The sequence below is a fragment of the Chaetodon auriga genome, chromosome 8 (assembly GCF_051107435.1).
Source record: "Chaetodon auriga isolate fChaAug3 chromosome 8, fChaAug3.hap1, whole genome shotgun sequence".
Lineage (NCBI taxonomy): Eukaryota > Metazoa > Chordata > Actinopteri > Chaetodontiformes > Chaetodontidae > Chaetodon > Chaetodon auriga.
Genome location: NC_135081.1, coordinates 8,149,753 through 8,171,424, shown reverse-complemented (window position 1 = coordinate 8,171,424; position 21,672 = coordinate 8,149,753). Strand labels below are relative to the sequence as shown.

Genomic DNA, 21,672 nt, shown 5'->3' with positions numbered 1-21,672 from the left:
CAACCAAAGTGTAAACCAGGTAGATCTGAAGTTCAGTCTCACAGACTCCCAGGGTACAGCATTTAGTCCTACTGGACCATAAGGGGACATTGTTATTATTGATTGAGGGATGAACTGTAGAGTGAGCTACATCGTAGATGAGGAGATGATAGTGACACCTACAGCTGCTAGTTATTCTTTTATTTTCATTAAATGGACTCATTTCCAGTGAATTATACTGCAGTGAACCAAGACTGTTCGTCGTTTTGCTGGAGACTCCTAAGAGAGGCCCCAAAAGGACCTCGACAGCCTGCTCACGACTGTCTGCTGCACGGGCCCCAGACCCCACTTTGGGAACCACTGTCTGAAACTATAATGAATCAACCTCATATGATGTCCAACAGATGGAAGTACACACGCAGCCCGCAGGGGTACATCAGGTAACGGAGGATACAAAACTGCTTGCGATACGTCACATGTATAGATGTTGATTCATGCAATAAGCAAGAGAGTGGTTTGTATCAGTGAGTTTGGAGTAGCAGCAGGTTTCCTTGAGGGGGCACTAAGGGGACCTCAGTAACGTGGGGAATAGTTTCAATTCAGCAGAAATTAGAGAAAACATTCCCAAGTATGAGTGCTACAGTTGCTGTGAGGAGATAAGACTGAAAAGATTATGAGTCTTACACACATTTTTGACTATCTGAAAAATGTTGCCATGATGTGTTACCCCTGTGAACCCCACCCTCTTCTACTTAAGTGATAAAATTGAACATTGCAACATTGCAATTAAAAAAAAAAAATAGGAAAGCTTTCTTGATAATAAGGAAATGATTCTAATTATGTCTTGTAACTGTTTAGTTTGCATCATGAATATTTTAATATTTAACTGATGTGGTCACAGGTTAGTGAGTGAGGATTATCTTACATTATTTATCTATGAAATAAAAAACACATGGTGTCAAAGTGTACATTTATTGATTATGTGTGGTATTAGTTTCAGAAGTTAGTCCTGAAAGGCTGGCAGAAATAAAAAAAGAGAGGCAAACATAAGGAAAAAAAAACAACTCAATCTCTCTTGAGTTCCACAGCATATTAGCGTTGCAGTGTAGACACTGGAAAATATGATAATATCTCTCCTCCACATAAAATAAAATGAATTAAGCTGTTCTATATTTAGCCGAAAAGAGAAAAGTTCAGGAAGTTGTCCAACTTAATAGCGGCCTTGTTGATCGCTGCCTGTTCTGCGTGTGTGTTAATCACCTTCCCCAGGATATATCCACGACTGCCGCTTGCCCGTCCAGCTCACATTAATTTAATCGCTGCTCAGCTAATTCATTGATTAATTGGCTCATTAGTGATGCCTGGCAACATCCATTTCTGCCATGACAGTCTGATGTTTCAATAGAAAAGAAAAACAGGCTGGCAACAGCCCAGTTTTTCCACAGTCCCACTGTGCATAATGTCCAACCACTGTCAACAGTTAGCCGCACAATTGTGTCACTGCATAACTGCCTGGTTTTGTGCCACAGGATGTGAAATGAATATGAAGGTGAACTGTGCACATTCTCCGTTCTTGTCTGGTTGAGTAATGTCACTTGGGTTTCAACGGCGGGTGACATCATTCTTAGGGGAAGAAAAACTTCAAACGCTGGAGGGACTGTTGGAGCTGCACTACTGAGATGAGGTAGACGCCGTTATGAGAAGACAAACTACTGGTCCAGATTTATTCCACAAGTCAAGGTCATGTTGCTCTGACATGACGAGTGGTTTCCAACTCTGGGATGAGCTGTCGACTGCTAACTAACATTACCGTTAGTAATAGGAGCCAATGGGACCCTGCTGCACCCCTGCATCGAGGAGCTGGACGCTAGAGTGAGCAACAACAACACGCAGCCTCATTAGGTGCTGATGTGACATCACTCGCCAAAGGACACGGCCATAAAGCAGCTAAGACCTACGTGACCTCTGACCTCTCGTCTCCAAGACACGGGCTCAGATTTATAATTGGCATTTTGTCACAGTTGCGGCTACCAGGCTATGCTAGTACTGTGCTTTAAGTAATGATGAGTAAGACCACAGGGGTGGACATTTTAGAATTAAAGTGTGTCAGCTTTTCAGAGACCCAACACGCTTCCCTCACAGCCCCCCTGCCCACAAACACACACACACACACTCCCACAATTCTGCACCATATGCCCATGACAAGTGCATAAAAATCGTTCCCAAGCGATAGCACAGGCCAACCCATAAAAACTTAATGCACCTAATTTTCCAGTAATCAAACTTTTATAGACTGCAATGGCTTTTAAACTAACAAATTTTAATTATCGCTTAATTTTAACAGCAATATTAACGCGATCCCTCATTCTGCGAGTGTTCATTCTCCATGAAATATTGAGTAGGGTAAACAGCGAGGCGCTGTCCGCTGGCTCCTGTTCAAACAAGCAGCCAGCAAACACAAAGGTGAGCTAGGGGTCGCTGAGGCCTTGCCAGTACCACGCCGGGACTACGTGAGCTGCACAGATCTCTGGGAAACGGAGCTTTGTGAGTGCAAGCCCACAAAAAACGGTCCGCTGATGTTGCACTGGGAGGACCTCACAGCACTGATCGCTGGCGTACGTTGGTCAGCGGTTATAGTGAGCAGACGCTGGTTGATTCTGCTTAGTTGCAGTCGGTTTGACTTGACATTGACTCAAGCTTTGTTTGGAAATAAAACAAGAAGAACTTAAGGATATTTGAATATGCCACAGAGCGTCCACACATCCTTGAATAATACTTTTCACTGAATACTTTCCCGCTGCCGTTTCTCTGCTTCCCCATGCTGCTAATCACATCCCTGCTTACAGTACCAGCAGCAAGGGATGTTATTGACTGCTGCCCTTGGGTGGCTGAAAACTAGGCCTTACCACCCAACACCAAGCCAGAGAGACAAAGTGCTGACACAGGCAGATAAGGAAAGGAAGAAAGAGGAAGATTAAAGAGCAGATTCATTATCAATAATTAAGGGAAAGGATTTATTCTAATGAATTAGGGGTTGCCTTTATCTACTCTTTATCTCCCAATCACACTGCTAACTCTCTTTCTTTTTCTGCCTCACACACACACAAACACACACACGTGCCCTGCACACACACTGGCTCATGGTTTTGGTGTGACTTGACCCCTGCCTGCTCCGTGCGGTCCATATTGCCACCATGCTGGCTCCAGGCAGGGCTCTTCCGCCCCTGCTCTGCCCGTCAAGCATGGACAGTCCCGGGCCTCGGTGCCGGGGCAATATGGCCGCGCTGCACGGCATGCTGGGACGCGGCTGCAAGCCCAGAGCCCGGCGCTGCAAAGCCAGATGCCCACTCAGCCGTGCTCGGCCCCTGGCACAGCGATGTGACCAACCACAGCAACGTATATATATATCAACTCTGTCATGTGAGCAGGCAGAAATAAAGGTGGTGCAAATTGTAAACCTGGATTTGACTAGAAAATCTGTTTACTGTCAAGTCTTTCCATTCAAATACATAGCTGTTCATTTCTGAATTGATACATATTTACTGCAGAATTTTTCTTGCATGCAAAACATAAAAACTCTAAAAAACTGAAAAATGTAAAGACACAAACACAAATTTTAAAAAATCTAAATAAACTACTGCCAGTTTGAATCCAAAAGAAGAAACTTCTTTTAAAAAACATTTTTTTTTTTTTTACAATCCCTTCACTGCAGTCATATAAAAACAGATGCTCTGAATATCCCTGTCTTCATTTTGTGAGTCATCACACCTGCGCTGCATGCATCATGCTAGCTATTTCTGGATCTGTGTTCATGCCTTTTTCACCTGGTTTTCGGTTTTCTTCTGAGGGATTTTAGCGCCCGCTTACTTGGCTCAGACATACAGTAATGCTGCTGAAGTACCAGCAACTGCACTGCAAAACTGTGAGCAGATTTTAGCAATTAGACATCTCCAAAACACTGAAAACATTCTCCCCAGCAGCTTCTATCACGCTTCCCACCCCCCGACTTAAACAAATATATCTTTCTTTTGGGTTGTCAGCACTCCTGTTTCAAGAGTGATGAGTGTATTAGTTCAAGGAGTTTATTATTACAAGCATGAAAATGGCAGGCGTTTTAACAATTACTTATAAAAACAGGTATGCAAGACAGGTCAGTTGTCTTTTGGCGCCCTGTTTTTAAAGAACTAATTACAAGCAATTGAGGCAAGGTCGCTGCTGTCAATCATGCTCTCAAGCCACTCCCTTGTTATTGAAGTGTTGGTTTAGGTGCCTGCAGACCCAGCATAACAGCAGGGAACACACACACACACACACACACACACACACACACACACACACACACACACACAAATGCACTGAGACACACACCGATGTTAAAATGGTAAATTAGAACAAAACAGAGTGAAATAAAAATCTAACCGTGGTGAAATATGTGGCGTTTTGGTGACAATAGAGAAGGAAGAGAATCAATTTTACCATAACACTGACACACATATGCACTCATGGACAAGCGTGATTTCATAGATGTCAGTTTTAGCCATATAAAGAAAGTGGGCTGTTATTCAAAAGACGTGATACACAACTTATTCCGTGCTCCTCCTCGGGGGCAGTTACTCTTCGCTGTAGTTAACGTTCAAAACTGATGGCTGTATCGTCTTCTTGTTTTACAATAAAGATAACTCTATTGTTCTCCAGTGAATAAGCAGGAAAAAAGCATTCCTCATGTGCAACACTCAATCAAAATCAATAAAATCAAACTAGCGGGAACACTTGTACAGATTCTGGAGACTATACAACCGTTTTCCCACTAGGCTGGCTCAGACCGTGCATCCATTAACTAAATAAGGGAGATTATATATTCAGATGAAAATGCACTGAGGGAAGAGGATAATTCAACTCAGTGCAACATTACAAGTGGGTGATAACAGAAATGACAACTTCTTATTATAATTCTGAGCTGTAGTGCAAAATGTAACAATAAAAACCTTTTGAGATCACTGCGAGCCATTACGATCAGACGCCACACGGCTGGTTTATGCCAACCAGCGAGGACACGAGGGCCTCGGAAGTATACATCTATGAGAGAGCACACACATGCAGGCAGACAAAAGGACAAAAAGCCTCATCCCCGCTCAGTGCCTGCAGTGAGGAGTGGTGGTGTGACTGAGACGAAGACCCAGTTGTGTCACTTTATAACAGTTCAGCTCTCTCTCCCTCTCTCCCCCCTCCCCACCTCCTCTCTCTCACTCGCTCTCTCCTCTCTCTCTCACACCCAAAACCTGTCAGATTGTTGGACCCTGTCATCTCACCCATCCTCCCCTCTGATCCCCCACTGGGGTTATAACGATATGTAGGGCTAATATTAGCCTTTTATTTAAAGTCAGATCTGACCATCATTGCCCACCACGCTCATTAGTGGGAGCTGATTGTAACGAGGCGCTGTGACTGGATTACACAGAGGTATGGACGAAACAGATTTTTCCTCAGTTGAAAATATAGATGATTAAATAAACTGTGTTTTTAATATGGTCTTCATGTATTTGTGTGGCTTTTCTTTAGAGCTTAAAAAACTTGCACGGTAAGCTGAAAGTAGACTCCAAATGACAAGAAAATGTACACGTTTGAAAGCAAAAAGAAGTGCTTCATTTTCTTTGATCGCCGCAGTGCGCACAGGCCGGTGTATGTTCAGCCATGTTTTCGGCCGACTAAACTGGTGCTTTTTACTTTACTTTCAACTAAATCATGCATTATTCTTTTAGGAATTAGCCCCGAGGTGTGGGGCTGAGGCTGCTCACCGCTCCTCTCTGCTCAGGAAAGGTCAAACGGGGACAGATTTCATGTGGCTCAACAAAGTTTAGGCTGATTGACCAAAACAGAATACTGATACCAAATATCATCAGATCTATCAGTCCTTTGAAACCCAAACCACCCAAAATAACTTGGCGTTTGAGGTCCCAGACGGATTTGGCTAAGTGGAGCCTGATGTTACCTATGGCTCGTCAGGTCTCTTCCTCCTCCTGCTCCTCCTCCTTTCTTCCTTTGACTAACAGATCTCCCTAGTGTTCTAAAAATACCAGGTGAACAGGGCCGTAGAGATGGTGATGAAACTGCCTCTCTGACACTGTCCCACTGCAATCCATCTCTCCACCGCCTGCCAGCCAGCATATGTTTGCAATTGGCTCCCCCCAACAACCCCCATTGCCTCTCAACCCACCCCCTCCCTCACTGGTCCCCAGTTGCCGGTTCAGATACCCCCCTACACACACACACACACACACACACACACTCACACAGTTCCCCCATCCTTTCCCTCACCCTGTCTCTCTTCTCTCTTCTCCCTCAGCTCCTGTCCTAGTCTCCAGGTCTGGGCTTTCAAAAACCGGTGCAGTTATCAATCTTGGAGCCAGCACTGTCACGTCGGACCAAACCACTCACACACACACAGACACACACTTCCTCCCTTTCTTTCCTCCTTTCTTTCTTTAATCTCTTCTCTTTGCCTACCTCTTTGTCATCCCACCTCTCTCTCTCTCCTCTGTCTCCTCCATCCTCTGCCTCCTCTCTTACACTTGCCCAAATTTGTTCCACTTAATAAGCCCTCCCCAATGACCTTGTGCTAATTAAGCTGCACTGTGTTGGAAATATGATGGTTAATTAATGATGAGATAAATTCTGTCTGCAGGACTGTCAGAAAAATGATGACACTGTGTTTTACAGGTTTAAATAGAACAAACCTTGTGGCCGTCCTCCCTCTGAGTGCGCACGCAAGTGAGAGTGTGTGCATGTGGGTGTATAGTAGTTATGTGTTTAACTGTGTATGAATGGTTCAATAAAAAGAGCGAGAGAAAACAAGGGATGAAAGAATTATTTTTGGATGACAGCAGGAATAGGAGTGTACAGTTAGTGTTTATGTGCATGAACAGGACTGTGCAAGTTTACATGAGTGTGCATTAACATACAGTGACTTAACATACATTGCTTCTGTGTGTGTGTTCGATGTAAGGATGCCGTGTGGCAAAATGCTTCATGGCTGAACAGAGTGGCTGGAGTTGTTTTTGGCAAAAACACACACTGAGCTAAACGCTATCAGATAACACATAGACCTTACAGCTTCATTTGTGCCCAGTATCCTTGTGTGAGAATGTGTGCTTGTCCTGTATGACCTTGGCAGTGTTGCCACCTTCCATTATGAAAGTAATGAGCACAAAAAGTCTTCTTTGTGCAGTAAGAGATGGGAATTTTTTACCGACTGGCCAATTCAATCCAAGCTGTGTCCTAGTTGCTGTCGAAACGCTCAGCTGTTTATACTAAAATCAGTGCTTTCGCTGGCTTTGGCAAAAGCAGCATTTCTCAGATGAGCTGCATTTTCAAATTAGCAAGGATCCACTTGTGTGGCAGACAAAGAGACTAATCCACTCGATTTGTGTTTAGTACTTTCTCTTGTTGCCACCTGAACTGAAACAGAGCACATTGTGACTGACAGGGAACGCTGAAATGTTTGGGCTGATCATCGCCTCCTCTGACAGATTATAGCCTGGTGTTAATGTGGAAGTTGTTCAGTCTCAAAACTTGCACATCAAATATTTTTTGCATCGTAATCAGGTGAAATATATCACATAATAAACATCTGAAACATGTACCGTAGTAGAAATGGAATTAGGGCCTGGAAGCACACGTAGAGTCGACCCAGCCCAGCGGTCCGTTTTAGGCATGCCGCTAATTATGCAAACATGAGGATTTAACAGAGTTGAATAAAAGTTGAATTGATTTCGTGATGCAGACGCTTGTGGATTTTACACTCCGTTTTCAAAGTTGAAGGTTATTGTTTGAGCAGTATGTGTGGTTGAGGGACGTCTAGCCATCAATTAAACCTTTTTTCTAACAGCATTCGATGAGTACGCGTTATACAGGATATCCCACACTCTTAAAAATGCTTAAAAAGTAAAATCATTCACAAAATGTGATGGTGCTGCAGTAACTGCCGCTTCCTGAGCCAACCAATGCCTGAGCATGTGGCAGTTGACCTGTGACCTTTGTGTCTTTATCTGTGCTTTTTTCAACTAAGTAATCACAATGACATCTTTCTCTCAATCGTGATCTTGTTCATTTTTTTCTTTAAGTTGCTAAGATAGTGATATATATATATAAGTTGTTAGCTGCTGCTAACAGGAGAGGCATCTGCTCTGTCGAAGGGGAAAAGAATATTTGACCCGTCCATCTTTAGAAGAAGTGGTTTCTGTTCTTGCGTTTTCTTTTTCCCTTGCTTTTGTTGTGTGTGTGCCAATTGGACAACAGTCGGTTCAAGTCCCTGGTCAGTCAGCCTGGTGGCAAACAGCAGAAGACTGTGGCTGCACTGGGTCGGTCACAGATGTGAAAAATGTGGATGAAACAGAAAGTTGAAGCAGTTGCGGATATGAGGATTTGTTTCCATCTAATCCAGATGAACAGCTGACAGTAGGAATTTAGTTAATAATGTCTGAGAGATGGAGAGGCATCTGGTCGGGCTGCTTACTTCCATATCTGAAGCCACTTGTCATATCTAATACCACACGTTGTCAAAAGTATCAATTTAGTTGCGTAGTAATGAAAAAGCGGGTCTGTTTCTATTTTAGCAGCTCACTTGACAGATTGAGAGGTGTTTAACGTCTCGTTTTGGCTTGTCAGGGTAGGGGCGGGCGGGGGGTGGAGGCGGGGGGGGGGGGGGTGGGCTTCACAACTTCATCTCCTCATCTTTCTTTTTCACACACATAGACAGCGCGCACACACTGACAGCAGGGCTCTGCTTCTGATAGACAGGGCCAAGCGGGAGACATTACACACACACACACACACAGAAAACACACACGCTCCCATTCGTAGACAAAAATGGTAAAAGAAACATCATTCATCCTTAATTCAAGAGGGAGAGCAGAAAGTAAGATGAGGGAGGGAGCCAGATAAAGTTTGACAGAAAAAAGCGATGTGAGCAAGAGACAGAGACAGACGGAATGAGTGAAAGCCATTTAACTCATTAGGGAAAGGGAGGATCTCAAGTTATATTTAACTTGAAATTTACTGTAATTAGTGGGGACTTTTTGCTTAAAAGCTTACACGCCTCCATAGGGGTTGCAAGAGTCATCCTCCAAAATGTAGAATTAATTGCCTGCTGTATCTCTTACTTTAGTCTCGTGAAAACAAGCTAAAATACTCCACAGTCAAAACATATCTGGATCCAATTCTCCCTTTCATGAATGTAAATCTAATAGAATTCATTTTTACAACATTTGTTTGCGTTTTGACTGAGAGGCGGATTCTGACGTTGACGTTTAACTCCTTTACCTCTCTTTACGCTGTCCCACTCCATGTTTTCCCAGCAGGTGGGTGCTGAGGTGTTTCTTCATCACAAAGGCCCATCTGTAACACACACGAAGAAGGCGGGTTAGTCAAAGAGAAACATCAAGATACAATATGAAACATGAATCTGTGTTAGTTTGAGGTACAGGAGTTTGAACAACATGGGTTCATTTCAAGTACGCTGGTCTTCTGCTGTCTATGTCAAGAAAGTCTGAACCGTAGATGCAACATTAAGGTACATATGTAACTGAAAGATTCTTCCTAAGAGGAGTGGGATGGGACAAAACACGAGAGGATTTGAGCACTACAAGACAGCCTCTGCAGTCATGTGGACTGAGTTCTTGAAGTACGGCTCAAGCTGGATATGAACACATTTTCTTTTTGTCACCGTTTGCAACATTGAGCTACAACAAAAAAGATGCTGTGTCTTTGTTTTGGCTATTTCTGCTTTTTTCACTTTTTGTTCCCGTTCGAACACAGGCCCATCGTTCTCTTACATTCCTCGACTTTTCCCAGGAAACCCAATGTGACACGGAGTGTTAAATGTAATCTGTCACAAGCAGGTTTGCGGGTGGACAATCTATTGTTCTGTTAACAGAGGACAGACCAGCAAAACAGACACACATTTCTATGAAAACTTCGCCCCGCAGGAGGAGTGTAAAGTTTGAGAATGTTTGTTTAACAGGCACCTTTTTGGTCAGACAGTAGAATGAGAATGCAGGAAAAGGGTTCCACATGTTGAGCATCAGTTTGTCAAACAAATACGTGCACACGTGCAAGGATTCAAACGCACATGTAGCTACAGCGCGTGCACTTGCACGCACACGGTCAAAAATACCGGGGTCCCATAACTCAACAGTGACCGCAACGTCCTGACTTCGTCGAGGGCCCTGAGTTTACCGTGTCTCCTAAACAGCATATGAAAACATAATGAACGGATGACAGGACTAACTACTCTGACATCCACGCTGCTTCACCAGTGTTTTCATCCCCTGGCCTTTTCATTTAGCACCCATCACTTCCCATTATTGTGCAACTGAGAGACAATGACCACATCTGAGAGCTGAGGATGGAGCTACATGAAAGAGGCCGAGGGAGTTGAACAGACAGTCATGCGGTTGGCACCGTCACTGCACACACTCCTCCACTGTGTCGCTCCTCCCATTTCATCTTTTCTAGAGCGTTTCACTTTTTTCTTTCGTCCAAGGAGATCATTATTCTGTTTTCTCCCCGGCCAAAGCCTGTTTCTGAAGCTTTCCTTCTAACTTTAGGAGTCAGTCTTTCATAGAGTAAAAGCATAATTATTTCACCATTTATGTCGCTGTGTCAGCCGTCTGGATGAACACACACACACACACACAGAGACACACACACAGACACACACACACAGCTGTGTCCTCCATCCCATCGTGGCCCCAGAGTCCCGTCCGTCATGGAGGCCCCTGAGGCAGACGCTAACTAAGACCACCATATAAATATTCAAACATGTTCCACAGTTTTGCCTCGCTATCATCACTCCACATTCTCTCAATCCTCTCTAACTCAATCCATCCACCCGTCCAGAATGTTGCCTTGGAGTTAAACTGGGAGTGAGCGTATGACTAAATCTTGTATACTCCAATCAGGGAGAATGGCAAGATCAAAATGCTGAGCTCCTCTGGCCCACTGGAAGCGCTGCTGACTGACGGCATCATCTATAAATAAACAAACAGCATAATTAAGATATTTCTGAGAGGGTGGGGGTAAAAGAATTAATCAATATATTTGAGAGAAAAGCACAGCCTTGGAACACTTCACGCATGCCTGTTTAAGTCGTCGTGTTTAGACGTGGAGAAAAAAGAGCTTGCAAACATTTCTGTTAATTATGTATTACAGCTGTCCTTCATAAACCTAATTACAGAGTGCTGAAAGGCAACAGGGGCAATTTGCATATGCGCATGAAAGACAAGACATATGCAAAATATGATTTTAATTAGCATTCTTTGATAGCGAGGGGTACAAATCAAACTGGCATGTTGTGAGATTCTCATCTCGCCCATTTTTTACTGGATTATTCTCAGAGTGGCACGAGTGCAAGATGGGTAATGCCCTGTGGAGGCACCTGGCACCTGGCACAGGCACACACACACAAACACACACACACACACACAAACAAATTGGTGTTAATATTCACAGAAATGCACAATAACAATATGCGCAACTGCAAATAGCTAGGCACAAATGGAAAAATATGAATACTCACGAAGCACACAAATGGTGATGATAACGCATTCACAATTAGCTATTCACCATATGATTATCTAATACGCCCAAACTACCATTCCTCATAACGTTGAGATAAAACGGAGGCAGCATTCACACACACGCACAGTGTACGCTGATACAAAGTCAGACAAATGACAGTCCTTACTCACAAAAACAGACATCTACAAGTAGCCTATCTCTTATGCATGTGCGCACACACACATACCCACACCAACACACAGAAATATCCCATATCTAAATGTTAAAGGGGCAAATCCATTTGTTTAAGGCAGTGTGTAATCAGCCCCCTGCCCTTGATGTGTGTGCATCCTCTGCCATCCAGGTCAAGGCCTCAGCTTGTCGTCCTGCTGCCTTGGGCTGCATCATCAGCCCGAACCATCAGCCTTGATGGTTATTGTAACAAAGGGATACTTTAACATGCCATTCATCCATATCAATTCTCTTCCCCCCCATGAATTGAACTAATAAGGCTGTGCCTTTGCCCTCCAGGGAGGCTCATAATATCCATTGCAGATATGAAAAAAAGAAAAGAAAAGAAAGACGGAGGCTCTGGTGTTTCACGTTCGACTTTCCCTTCAGACTAATCGGCGCGCCACAGCTCGTTAGGTCCGTGACGTGCCGGAGCTTTACCGATAAGCAGGGGAGACACGGCTCAATTACCCACAGTTACAATCTTTCTCTCTCTCTTCCCTCCCGCTGCCTGATGATGAAGAGATAACATGTCAATATTTGATACAAACAACTTCATTTGCCTAATGGTGTTCCTGGATAGGCCCATCCACAGGTCCGGAAGGGATAGGAGATCTAAGAAAAGGCCCGGAGCAACACTCGGCTTAGACGTACCGTAGCCCACCGCCCCTCAAATCACGCACACCCATTCCCGAGAGCTACGCACAAGGCATGCTGGGAGAAAGCCAGGTCAGACATGACATACTTTGCCAACTTTATTGTGAGTAACTTTCTGGTTTCTTTGGGTTTTGACAATCAACCTTGAAAGGTCAAAGAGGACGCTTAATCCTGACATACCAAAGAAATCTCCAGACTGGGGAAACGGAGGGCATTACCAAAAGCTAAATTATTTTCTCCAGGATTCTGCAATACATGACAAGAGGACTGAATCAGAAAAGACGCTGTTGGACAAAGACACAGCACATTTACCTGATTTTTAAACAGCTGTGTTGTCTCAACTACGGTTGAAGAAGACAAACGTTGGCACAATTTCTTAATCGTTTTTTCCTCTGAAAACAATTGAACTTCCAGTTTGCTGCCTGCTGTGCGCCCCTACAGTGTGAATGCAACATAGGAAAAGATATGAGGTGAAAAATTACGCTGAAATCGAAAAAAATTGCTGTATTTTAATTGGTTAAAAGGTAACCGAAAAACCATTACGAGGGAGATAACAGATGCAGGAAGCGCTCAACCCTCACTGGGCGAAGTCGCTGAAACCTGAGGAAGAACAGGGCTTCCATGAGGGAAAGATGAAAGCAGGAGGTGGGGATGAGCTCTGAAGTTATGGGACTATGCTTCAGCTCTTTTTGAGGAGAAGCATACACATGCACACACACTCTCCGGCGGTCCGCTGGGCCCCAAAGAAATGAGTGTGTGCGGGCTCATCCAGCCTCCTGTGCCAGTCCTAATGATGGCCTCCACCTGCTGCTTTAATGTCACAGCTGGATCGCCCTCCATCCCTCACTGACTCTGACTGCCATCAGCAGCAGGTAGCTCCCCTCTGCACCCTCCTCCCTCCATCTCCTCTGCCATCTCAGCTTCCTCCATCTCTCTTCACTTCCATCTTCTATTTCTCCTACCACTCGTATCAGTATTACCTCTTCCCATCCACCTCTCTGCTCACACTTCCTTCCTGTCTGATATTGCTTTGCCTCACCTCCTATTTCTGTCTAGTCTTCAAAGACTTTCTATATCCTCATCCTCTTTTAATGCAGGGTAAATGGCCAATGGAGCAACAGGATTTATGGAAAACAGAGTCTTACATTAGAAACAGTTGCCAGACACCAATTCAGATTTATTTTTTGTAAAGCCATTACAAGTAATTTGACAATGATCTGTTGACAGAAGAAATGTAACTCACACATTAGCACATTTAATATCTAAGGATACCACACCCAAGTACTATATTTAACACTGAAGAGGGAGATGCAGCCCATAAAAAAGAACATTTCACAATGCCACAGCTAATTTACTCTTCTGAGTAAACATAATGTGTTTCCTCCTTGTTTATCTTTTTTTTATAAACCCATCCCGGAGAAGCGGAAAACCTGGAGGTAAGTTGACATGTCTAATCTGAGAAGCTTTGACAGGCAGGTGAACTGACAGAAGAACAGAAACCAACACTTGGCTGACAGCAACCCTGGAGCGCCGAGACAGCTGCCGACATGTCAGACAGACAGATAAACAGACAGGAACAAGAAGTCGAGAGATAAGACATTTATTGACAGATGGAGCGACTGCTTTCCTGACAGAGAGACAGACAGGCAGACGTCAAGAATAAGGACCGAAGGAGGAGGGATTCTGCCGAGCGTACGGGCTCGAGTTTAATGGGTGTTCTACAAGCAGGCCTATAGCGGAAGATGGGGCGAACTAAATGTGGTGTCACATTTGCAGATGTGGAGATAGATAGTGATGGAGGGATGGAGAAAGAAAAGCCACGGGAGAGAAAGAAGGGAAATGAAGGAATATGAAAAATCATGATGGAGTAGCGAGATAAGCTGGAGCGAGAGTGAACTAGGGAGAGGAGCAGGGGCGAATGCAGTTTGCGCTGCTGTCGCTTTGTTTGACGGAAGCAAGATGCGACTTCGCATCAATATTGCTCGGGCTTCTAAGAGATCCGCTTATGGAAACATCCCATAATGTAACAGATATTGGGGAGGAAAAATAAATAAATAAAACATCTGAATTGATTTTGTTTTCATGCCCGAGCCAGAGCGAAGCAAGTACTTGATCTATTCTAAGATGATCTTGATAAAAATAAAAGAGAGGCAAAGTGTTTCTCCGACGACTGATCAACGTCAAGCCCCTCAATGAAACAGACACCTCTCACTTATGATGCTGTCGCTTGTGCGTGCCTGTGTATGTGTGTGTGTGTGCGCGCGTGTGTGTCCTCTAGTCTTAGAGGAGGTACATAAAAAGCTCACTTTGCTTCTCCAAAGGGGTTTTTGGATCATCTGCTGAGGCAGGTGATGGGGCTTGACGGATTGATTGAGGCAAAGTTCTCATCGACAGTGGCAGCGCCCCATAGAGTTCCCAGCTCCAGTGCACACTGTTCCATTAAAGGATCATTTAGAGGGAGAGCAAGTTCCACCTGCACTTATGCAGAGCACACCCTAATGTGAGATGAAACAGACATTTTCAAGCTACGGGAAAGGGAGGGAGGAAGGGAAAAAAAAAAAAAAATTAGAATAATGAAAACTAAAAATGCAGTCCCTTCCCAACAGCGCATTTCCATCTTCAAGAGAACAGCGATTGATGAAGTAATCTATTATTGATATCATCATCGTTATGCGCCGATGGCAGTTTCAGTGTTACGGAGCCCCCAGCTCTGAGCGTCATTGCACTGTTTGCAGATTATGCTACTCAGCATCATTATATTTTCTAATTAACTGCTTTAATTTGGGATTTAAATCTTAAGTGAGGGGGAAAACTTGAAAATGCTGAACAAGAAGGAATAATACTGTATTTGTTGTAAAAGATGAAAAGAAAGGTGTATAAAGAAGAAGCTACAGACAGTTACACAAGTGGCTATAGCACTTTTCAAAATAGGCTTGTAGGAGCTGGCATATTGTGTGGAATCAGCACAAATGTGGTTCACTTTATGGATTTAAAAAAAAAAAAAAAACGGAAAGAGAAACCACTATGGGCTGTGAAGACGGGACACGTCCTGAGAAATATTTGAAATGAAATACATACACTAAAATACAGCTGCGTTACGAGGAGGTGAGAAAGTCTCATTTTACACAACAAAACAAAATGAATCAAAAATGCGGGTTGTTAAAGGCTGTTAGCTTCTCCTGCTAATGCATCTCCTTCTCCTTCCTTCCCTTCCTCTCTGCAGTGCAGTTAAAGATATGAAAAATATATGTGCCTTTTTTTTCTCCCCCTCTCCTTTCCACCGCGCCGTGTTAAATCATTAAAGAGAAGTCCTGCTCATTATCTCTCTAAACAAAACTTCTCTTAAACCAAATAAATCACCGTTGCGCGGCGCAGCTAACAGCCGTGAAGGGATAAATTACAAAGCGCCTCACTGGCAGCGCTGGTATTTTAAAAAGCTTGCTGCACAATTTCTATGATGTGCAGTAATTTGTAATGCAGGTTTCCTTATGTTTATAAGGTCTCCTCAGGTGTGTGTGCGCGCTGTATGCTGGGAGAAGAGGTGATGGGTGGGGAGTGGGAAAAAAAAAAAAAAAACGGCCTATTTGGGTTCTTTGTACTTTCAATATTATTAAGCTTGTTTTGGCACTAAATCTGGCTTTCAGCAAAATTATCATACATCCCTGAATATAGTTTTACAAAGTTGATAGTATTATGACCATCGCCAGCAGGCTCTGACTGCTCACATCTGAAAGCCTCTCCTCAAACGGCATGTTTGCAGTGAAGGTCAGAACTTCGTCTAACGTGTTGCCTAAAAAAAATGCCCCCGACAGCTAGTATTTAGTGGTGATAAATAAAAAGCATTAAATTTAATCATTTATAGTTCCAAAACTCAAGAACAGTTTTGAAGCAGCTCTTCTTAGACCAGCGCAGGATGCAGCTAAAGGACACGCTGATGGAATTCATTTAGAAGGCTCCTGAAGGCCAGAGGTGTTTGCTTCCATTCCTAGATTTACACACTGATGCTATTGACTGCTGGTTTACATAAAACCCTTCCTCCCTGGCTTGAAATGATTTCTTTGAAGGCATAACAACAATAAAAACTGACCATCTGTAATGAGAGGCTGCTACATCGTATCAGAGGCAGACAACACTGCTGATGGTGGCGCTGTATTTTTAATCAGCCAGTCACACTGATATATTGGTGTAGCTGTGACCAGTTTTTTCCAGTTGACCACTGCCATTAAGGCTGGCATCATTATAACAGGAACACACCCCAGCAGGGCCCCGTACCCTGTTAAAGAGTCTAATTGAGGGGAAAGATACCAACCGCCGCTCTCACCTCCGTCCCCACCTCTGCACCCTCTGTGCTCCTTCAGGGACCAGGAGCTGTGATGAGGCCCCCTCCCGACCCTTTCTGGCCCCCAGTGGGCAGATTAAACTGTGGATAACAGGGCTCCACTTGGGTTCGTTTACAACAGCAAGCCTCCCCTGTGCCTCCTGGGGATGAAAACCAACAGTATCCCTGAGACCACCACCCACCACCCCCCTCCAAAAAAAAGAAGGAAAAAAAATCCCAAACATGATTTATTCAGTCTGTTTACTGTACACTCTATCTGCCTGTCCTCTGAGAACAAATTAAATGTATGAAAAAGAGACTGAAGAAAGAGAGGAAGAAAGAATGAGTGGAGAAGAGAGAAGGAGAGAGCTGTAAAAATAAATAATTAACTCCAGAAATAAAAATAAATTACACAAACATCTAGACATGCCGCGTGTGTTTAATTCACACAGGAGGTCTATAATAACAGGCTTTGTTCTGGACACACACCACAATGTGTCTACAATGCACGCCGAAGATCTATTCAAAATGATGACGTATAAAATCAAACATACGTCCAAAACCCAATACTATAGCTCTTCAAAATAAGGTAAAAAAAAAAAAAAAAAGCAGGCTTTGGTAAATCAAAGCACAGCGGATCACTGTGTTCAAACCTGAGCGATCGGAAGATACTAAGAATGACGAGCGAGGGGTGAAGAGGGAAAAAACTGAGAAGAAACAAACAAAGAAGACAGCCTCTAATTTCGACCATTGTTGTTTTGGTGAGTGGTCTCGCACATTAAAAAGAACTGAGGCAACATGACAAGCGAGAGTTGTATTTCTCTCACTATAGTTTTGCTAAAGCAGATAATCCATAAAACATAAGGCCTCCATATTGACGTTTTTCCTCAGCCAGCTGAGTGAAGGGCGTAGCTGGGATGTCAGGCCTGTCTGTCGGCCTGCTACCACTCTCATTATCCTCGCGCCTCTGTGAAGGGCAGCTAAGGTCACACTCCAGAGAAGCAAAATAAACTGCTGTGGTACTTATCTAATATTCAGCAATCCTATCAAAGAATGACTTATTAGACTCACACAACCAGAACTGTTGATGGAGAGGAAAAAATGCAGTAAGTGGAAGTTGCTCTCTGGGTAGACGGGAAGTTGAGCTGCAAATGTGACGGTGCTACGCCACATGTTCAATGGCCCATTATTCTGAATCCTTGTGTTATTCTGTCTGTGATGAACTGCCCCTACACTGCCTCTGTTTGGCTCTGACCCTGGTTTAATTTCCCACCATCTAACCCAAACCAAGCAACGAAAACTAGCCAATCAGAGGGACATTGGGCGGGCACTCTGAACATTTTTCGGGGGCTGTCCCCTGCGTGACATCTGTCACCAGACGTACTTTCTCAGTAAGTTTCAGAGCCGCTCCTTGGTGAGGTGTCAGCCGCCTGAAATGCAATGAAACAATGTACTGAGTGAGAGCGCAGTTTAGGAATTTATACAATGCGGCGCTCAAGTGTTATTATAGATGCTGTTGCCTCCTACTCAACGCTAGCGCACTTCTACACCTCTCAGAAAGTATGCATACGCACACATACACACACAAAGAATGTCTTTGTTTGGCTATTGCTGCCATTGTCTTGACACCCACCATCTGCCGCCCTGGCAGCAGAGAAGAGTGAAGAGAAGAGCTTCTTTCTGGAAACTCGCCCTCCACCCCGCAAACCCCACCCTACCAACACGTAACAACGCCCCCCCCCCCCCCCCCCCCCCCCCCCCCCCCCATAAAAAACACTCCTTCAGTCAAACGAACGCTGGCCTCTCTCCCACCGCTGACGCTCTCTGATGCTCCACAGGTTGAATCCCTGCTCGATAAACAGACAATTTTTACCTTTATACCTTGTTTCAGTCCTCACTGAAACGTATAAGATGGTAAGCAAACACAAAAGACTTACAGTACGAGCCATCCAAACATTCTCTTTTTTACCAAGAGCAAAGAAAGCCGTGTGAAAACTCAAAGCTCTCATTCAGCCATTTAATAAAGCCTTGTCTTACTGAAGCGCACGTGTGTGTGTGTGTGTGTGCATGGAGGGAGGGGGAGCAAATTGCAAAGGTCCTCCTCAGACGCGAGATGTATCACAGAGAGCGAGCATTCAAAAGTAAATGAATAAATAAATAAATAAGTAAATAAAGTATGCTATGCAGATGAGGGTGACGAAGCCTCCATCTCGGCCTATTCTGCGATGCACTGGCCATTCATCACCTGCACATGCAAAGCGCCGGCTCCGGTCCTTAGCATATTCGCATATTCTAATGAAGGCTTGCATGCAAATGAGGACGACCTTTTCCTTTTGGCTTTTCTTTTCTTTTTTTTCTTCTTCTTCTTTTTCTTTACAACTTTACATTAACAGGAGGGGAATGGAGAGTAGTGGCTGTAATGGCTATTAGAGCGACAGGCTGAGTACGTGACGTTGTGATCTAAACTCAGGGACGCTGTAATTAGGCTAATCTATTACCAGACGGCGGCTGTCAAAGATCTTTATGGCAAAGGACGGACTTGTCAGACGCTTTTATTTATTAAAACTGGCTCTGGGTTTTCTAATGGGATGGTCAGTGAGACCCACGGAAAAATGTTGCCGCACAGTGACATGGGCTCAGACATGGATAACACATCCAACACAGGCACCCATGGGACCTCGGTGCTGCCCCTGGATCTTTGAGGTGCTACATGCTGTGCAACCTAATATCAGCTTAGGGTGTCCACTCTTGTGCCACACCAAAGGACTGATATTGGCTTCAACCTGAATATTAAATATTGTCCAATTAGGCTGGATGGGATGCAGCTTTTTTTTAAATAAAAATACTAATTTTGCAATCAATTATCAATCAATTATTGATTGATTGCAAAAGCTGGAAAACTATTAGTCAGAGCAGCTGCTTTTAACACACTTTCAATTAGATTCTACAAAAAATATGCTGAAATACATTATTATTACTATAAAAAGCATGTTTTTTTACACAAAATACTAGAAACAAGGTCTGTCAGTGTCCATCGTCAGCTTTAAATACCCATTCCCATTACACTCAAGTTCAAGCTGTCTGTCTTTGCATCCGACTTCCGGAGCCAGGCCTCTCCACTCTCTCTCTGTCACCAGTGACCAGCGGAGGGGAGGGGAGACCAGCCGTCAGCAGCCTCTCCTCTCCTGTCCACCAGGCAGGGTCCTGCGCTGTCGGCGGGGAGGCGGGAGAAAGTTATGCCTCCTTACTGTGACTTTGAACTTTCTCAGATGAGGCATAAATATTGAAATATTGAAATGAAAGATGCGGCGGGCGCAGAGGGGATGGGAGGGAGATGGGGGGAGGAGGGAGGGAAGGGAGAGAGGATAGACGGATTGGGGGGGGAGAAGAGACAGGAGGCCCACTGAGAGAAGAGACAAGGCCCTCACCCCTCTGCCAGGCTGCATTCTAGCAGGCCGACAGTTATGGATAGGAAACATTACTGCTGCTGGTAATTAAAGCAAAAACTAATACTGTCTCTTGGATGAGGGGGTTTCATAGTGAGCATCCATTTGTCACTGCTGCACACTCGCCAAGGCCAGATTAAATCACACACATATTTAGTCCTGCTGTGCACAGGCTCTCTATCCATCTATCTATCCATCTATCCATCCATCCATCTATCTATCTATCTAACCAGAATTTTGAAAAAGGTAAAGATAGCGCGTATCGACTGTAAACACTGCTGCCAGCGTCAGTGTAAAAAGACTGGTATCAGCTTTCACAAACACATGTAGTGCAGCTCTTACTAAAGACTCCTCAGTGATGCAGTAAGTGACTGACTGACTGAGTGACTGCAGAGTGGCAGTGAAAAGGCCACCGGCTGGGAGGGGGGGGGGGAGTGGTGGGCAAAGATGAGGACAGGGGGGTGGGGGTAGGGGGGGTGCCATGTCACCAGACGGAGGGGATCGGTGACACTGAGCGTGTCACAGGGTGACGGCTGCACTCTGCTAGGACCAGCAGCCCCTCCAGCGCTGTCAGAGGAACCAGCAGCTCCAGATACTGACACTAGCAGCCATACTGACAGGCCAAACATGACTCGTCTCCGCTCTCGCCACAGACGAGGCCAGACGGCACACAGAGACACCAGAGAAGGAGGGATGGAGGGATTAGAAGGGGGGTGGATAAATACAGATTGAATCTGTGTCTCCTGAACTGGACAAATGGAACACAGTGCAGTGAGGGCTGAGAGAAAAGTCAGTAAAGAGTTGATGGTAAAGGCAGCACACGCTGTCATACGTAAAAAAGACAAGAGGACAGAGATTATAGCTGCCCTCTGAGCTGATTGGTTAAACTTACGTCAGCTTGCTCTGACTGGATGGAGACCAATCAATTGTTTCCTCCTTATTTTACAACGAGAAGAAAAAGTTAACAACAGTGACTTGAAACTGAAAAGTTTCTTTGTATTTCTTTTTTTGAATGAAACGTGACTTTTGCCAACTTGAAAAAGTGCTCACTTACTTTTGTTTGTTTAGCAAAACCAGACTGTAGCTCAAGTATGAAACAACTATAACTAGTTATTATAGAAACGCTTGAATAGCAGCCACGATCATAGCACGACAATTAAATGTTTCAAAAAGATTGTTTCTTCCTCCTGTGACCTCCTTCATATTCGTTATAAAGGAAAAGGTTACACTGTCCTATTTTTAACACGAGACAACAAAGAAGGCCATGTTAGCTACACCTGACGTTACATGAGCTGCTCAGGTGAGGTCAGAGTCTCTTAGCACGATGTTGTCTGAATCTTACTCCTTATGATTCCACATCTTAGTTGACCTCGTGAGGTTTTCCAGTCAGGGAGGAAAAACATTTTTACACTGTTTGGATGCACACAGCACACAGCATGGGGGGAAGGTAGGAGAAAGGAAGGATGACAATGATAAGATGTAGAT

General features: G+C 44.2%; 1 protein-coding gene across 1 annotated transcript in view; it reads right to left on the bottom strand.

Moving 5' to 3' along the window:
* Window positions 1-21,672, bottom strand: part of znf407 (zinc finger protein 407) — a 139,508-nt gene that overhangs the window by 66,891 nt on the left and 50,945 nt on the right. Inside the window, exon 5 of the mRNA XM_076738167.1 lies at window positions 9,298-9,372. Within this exon, the coding sequence (XP_076594282.1) occupies window positions 9,298-9,372 (75 nt within the window). The remainder of the gene's footprint in view (window positions 1-9,297; window positions 9,373-21,672) is intronic.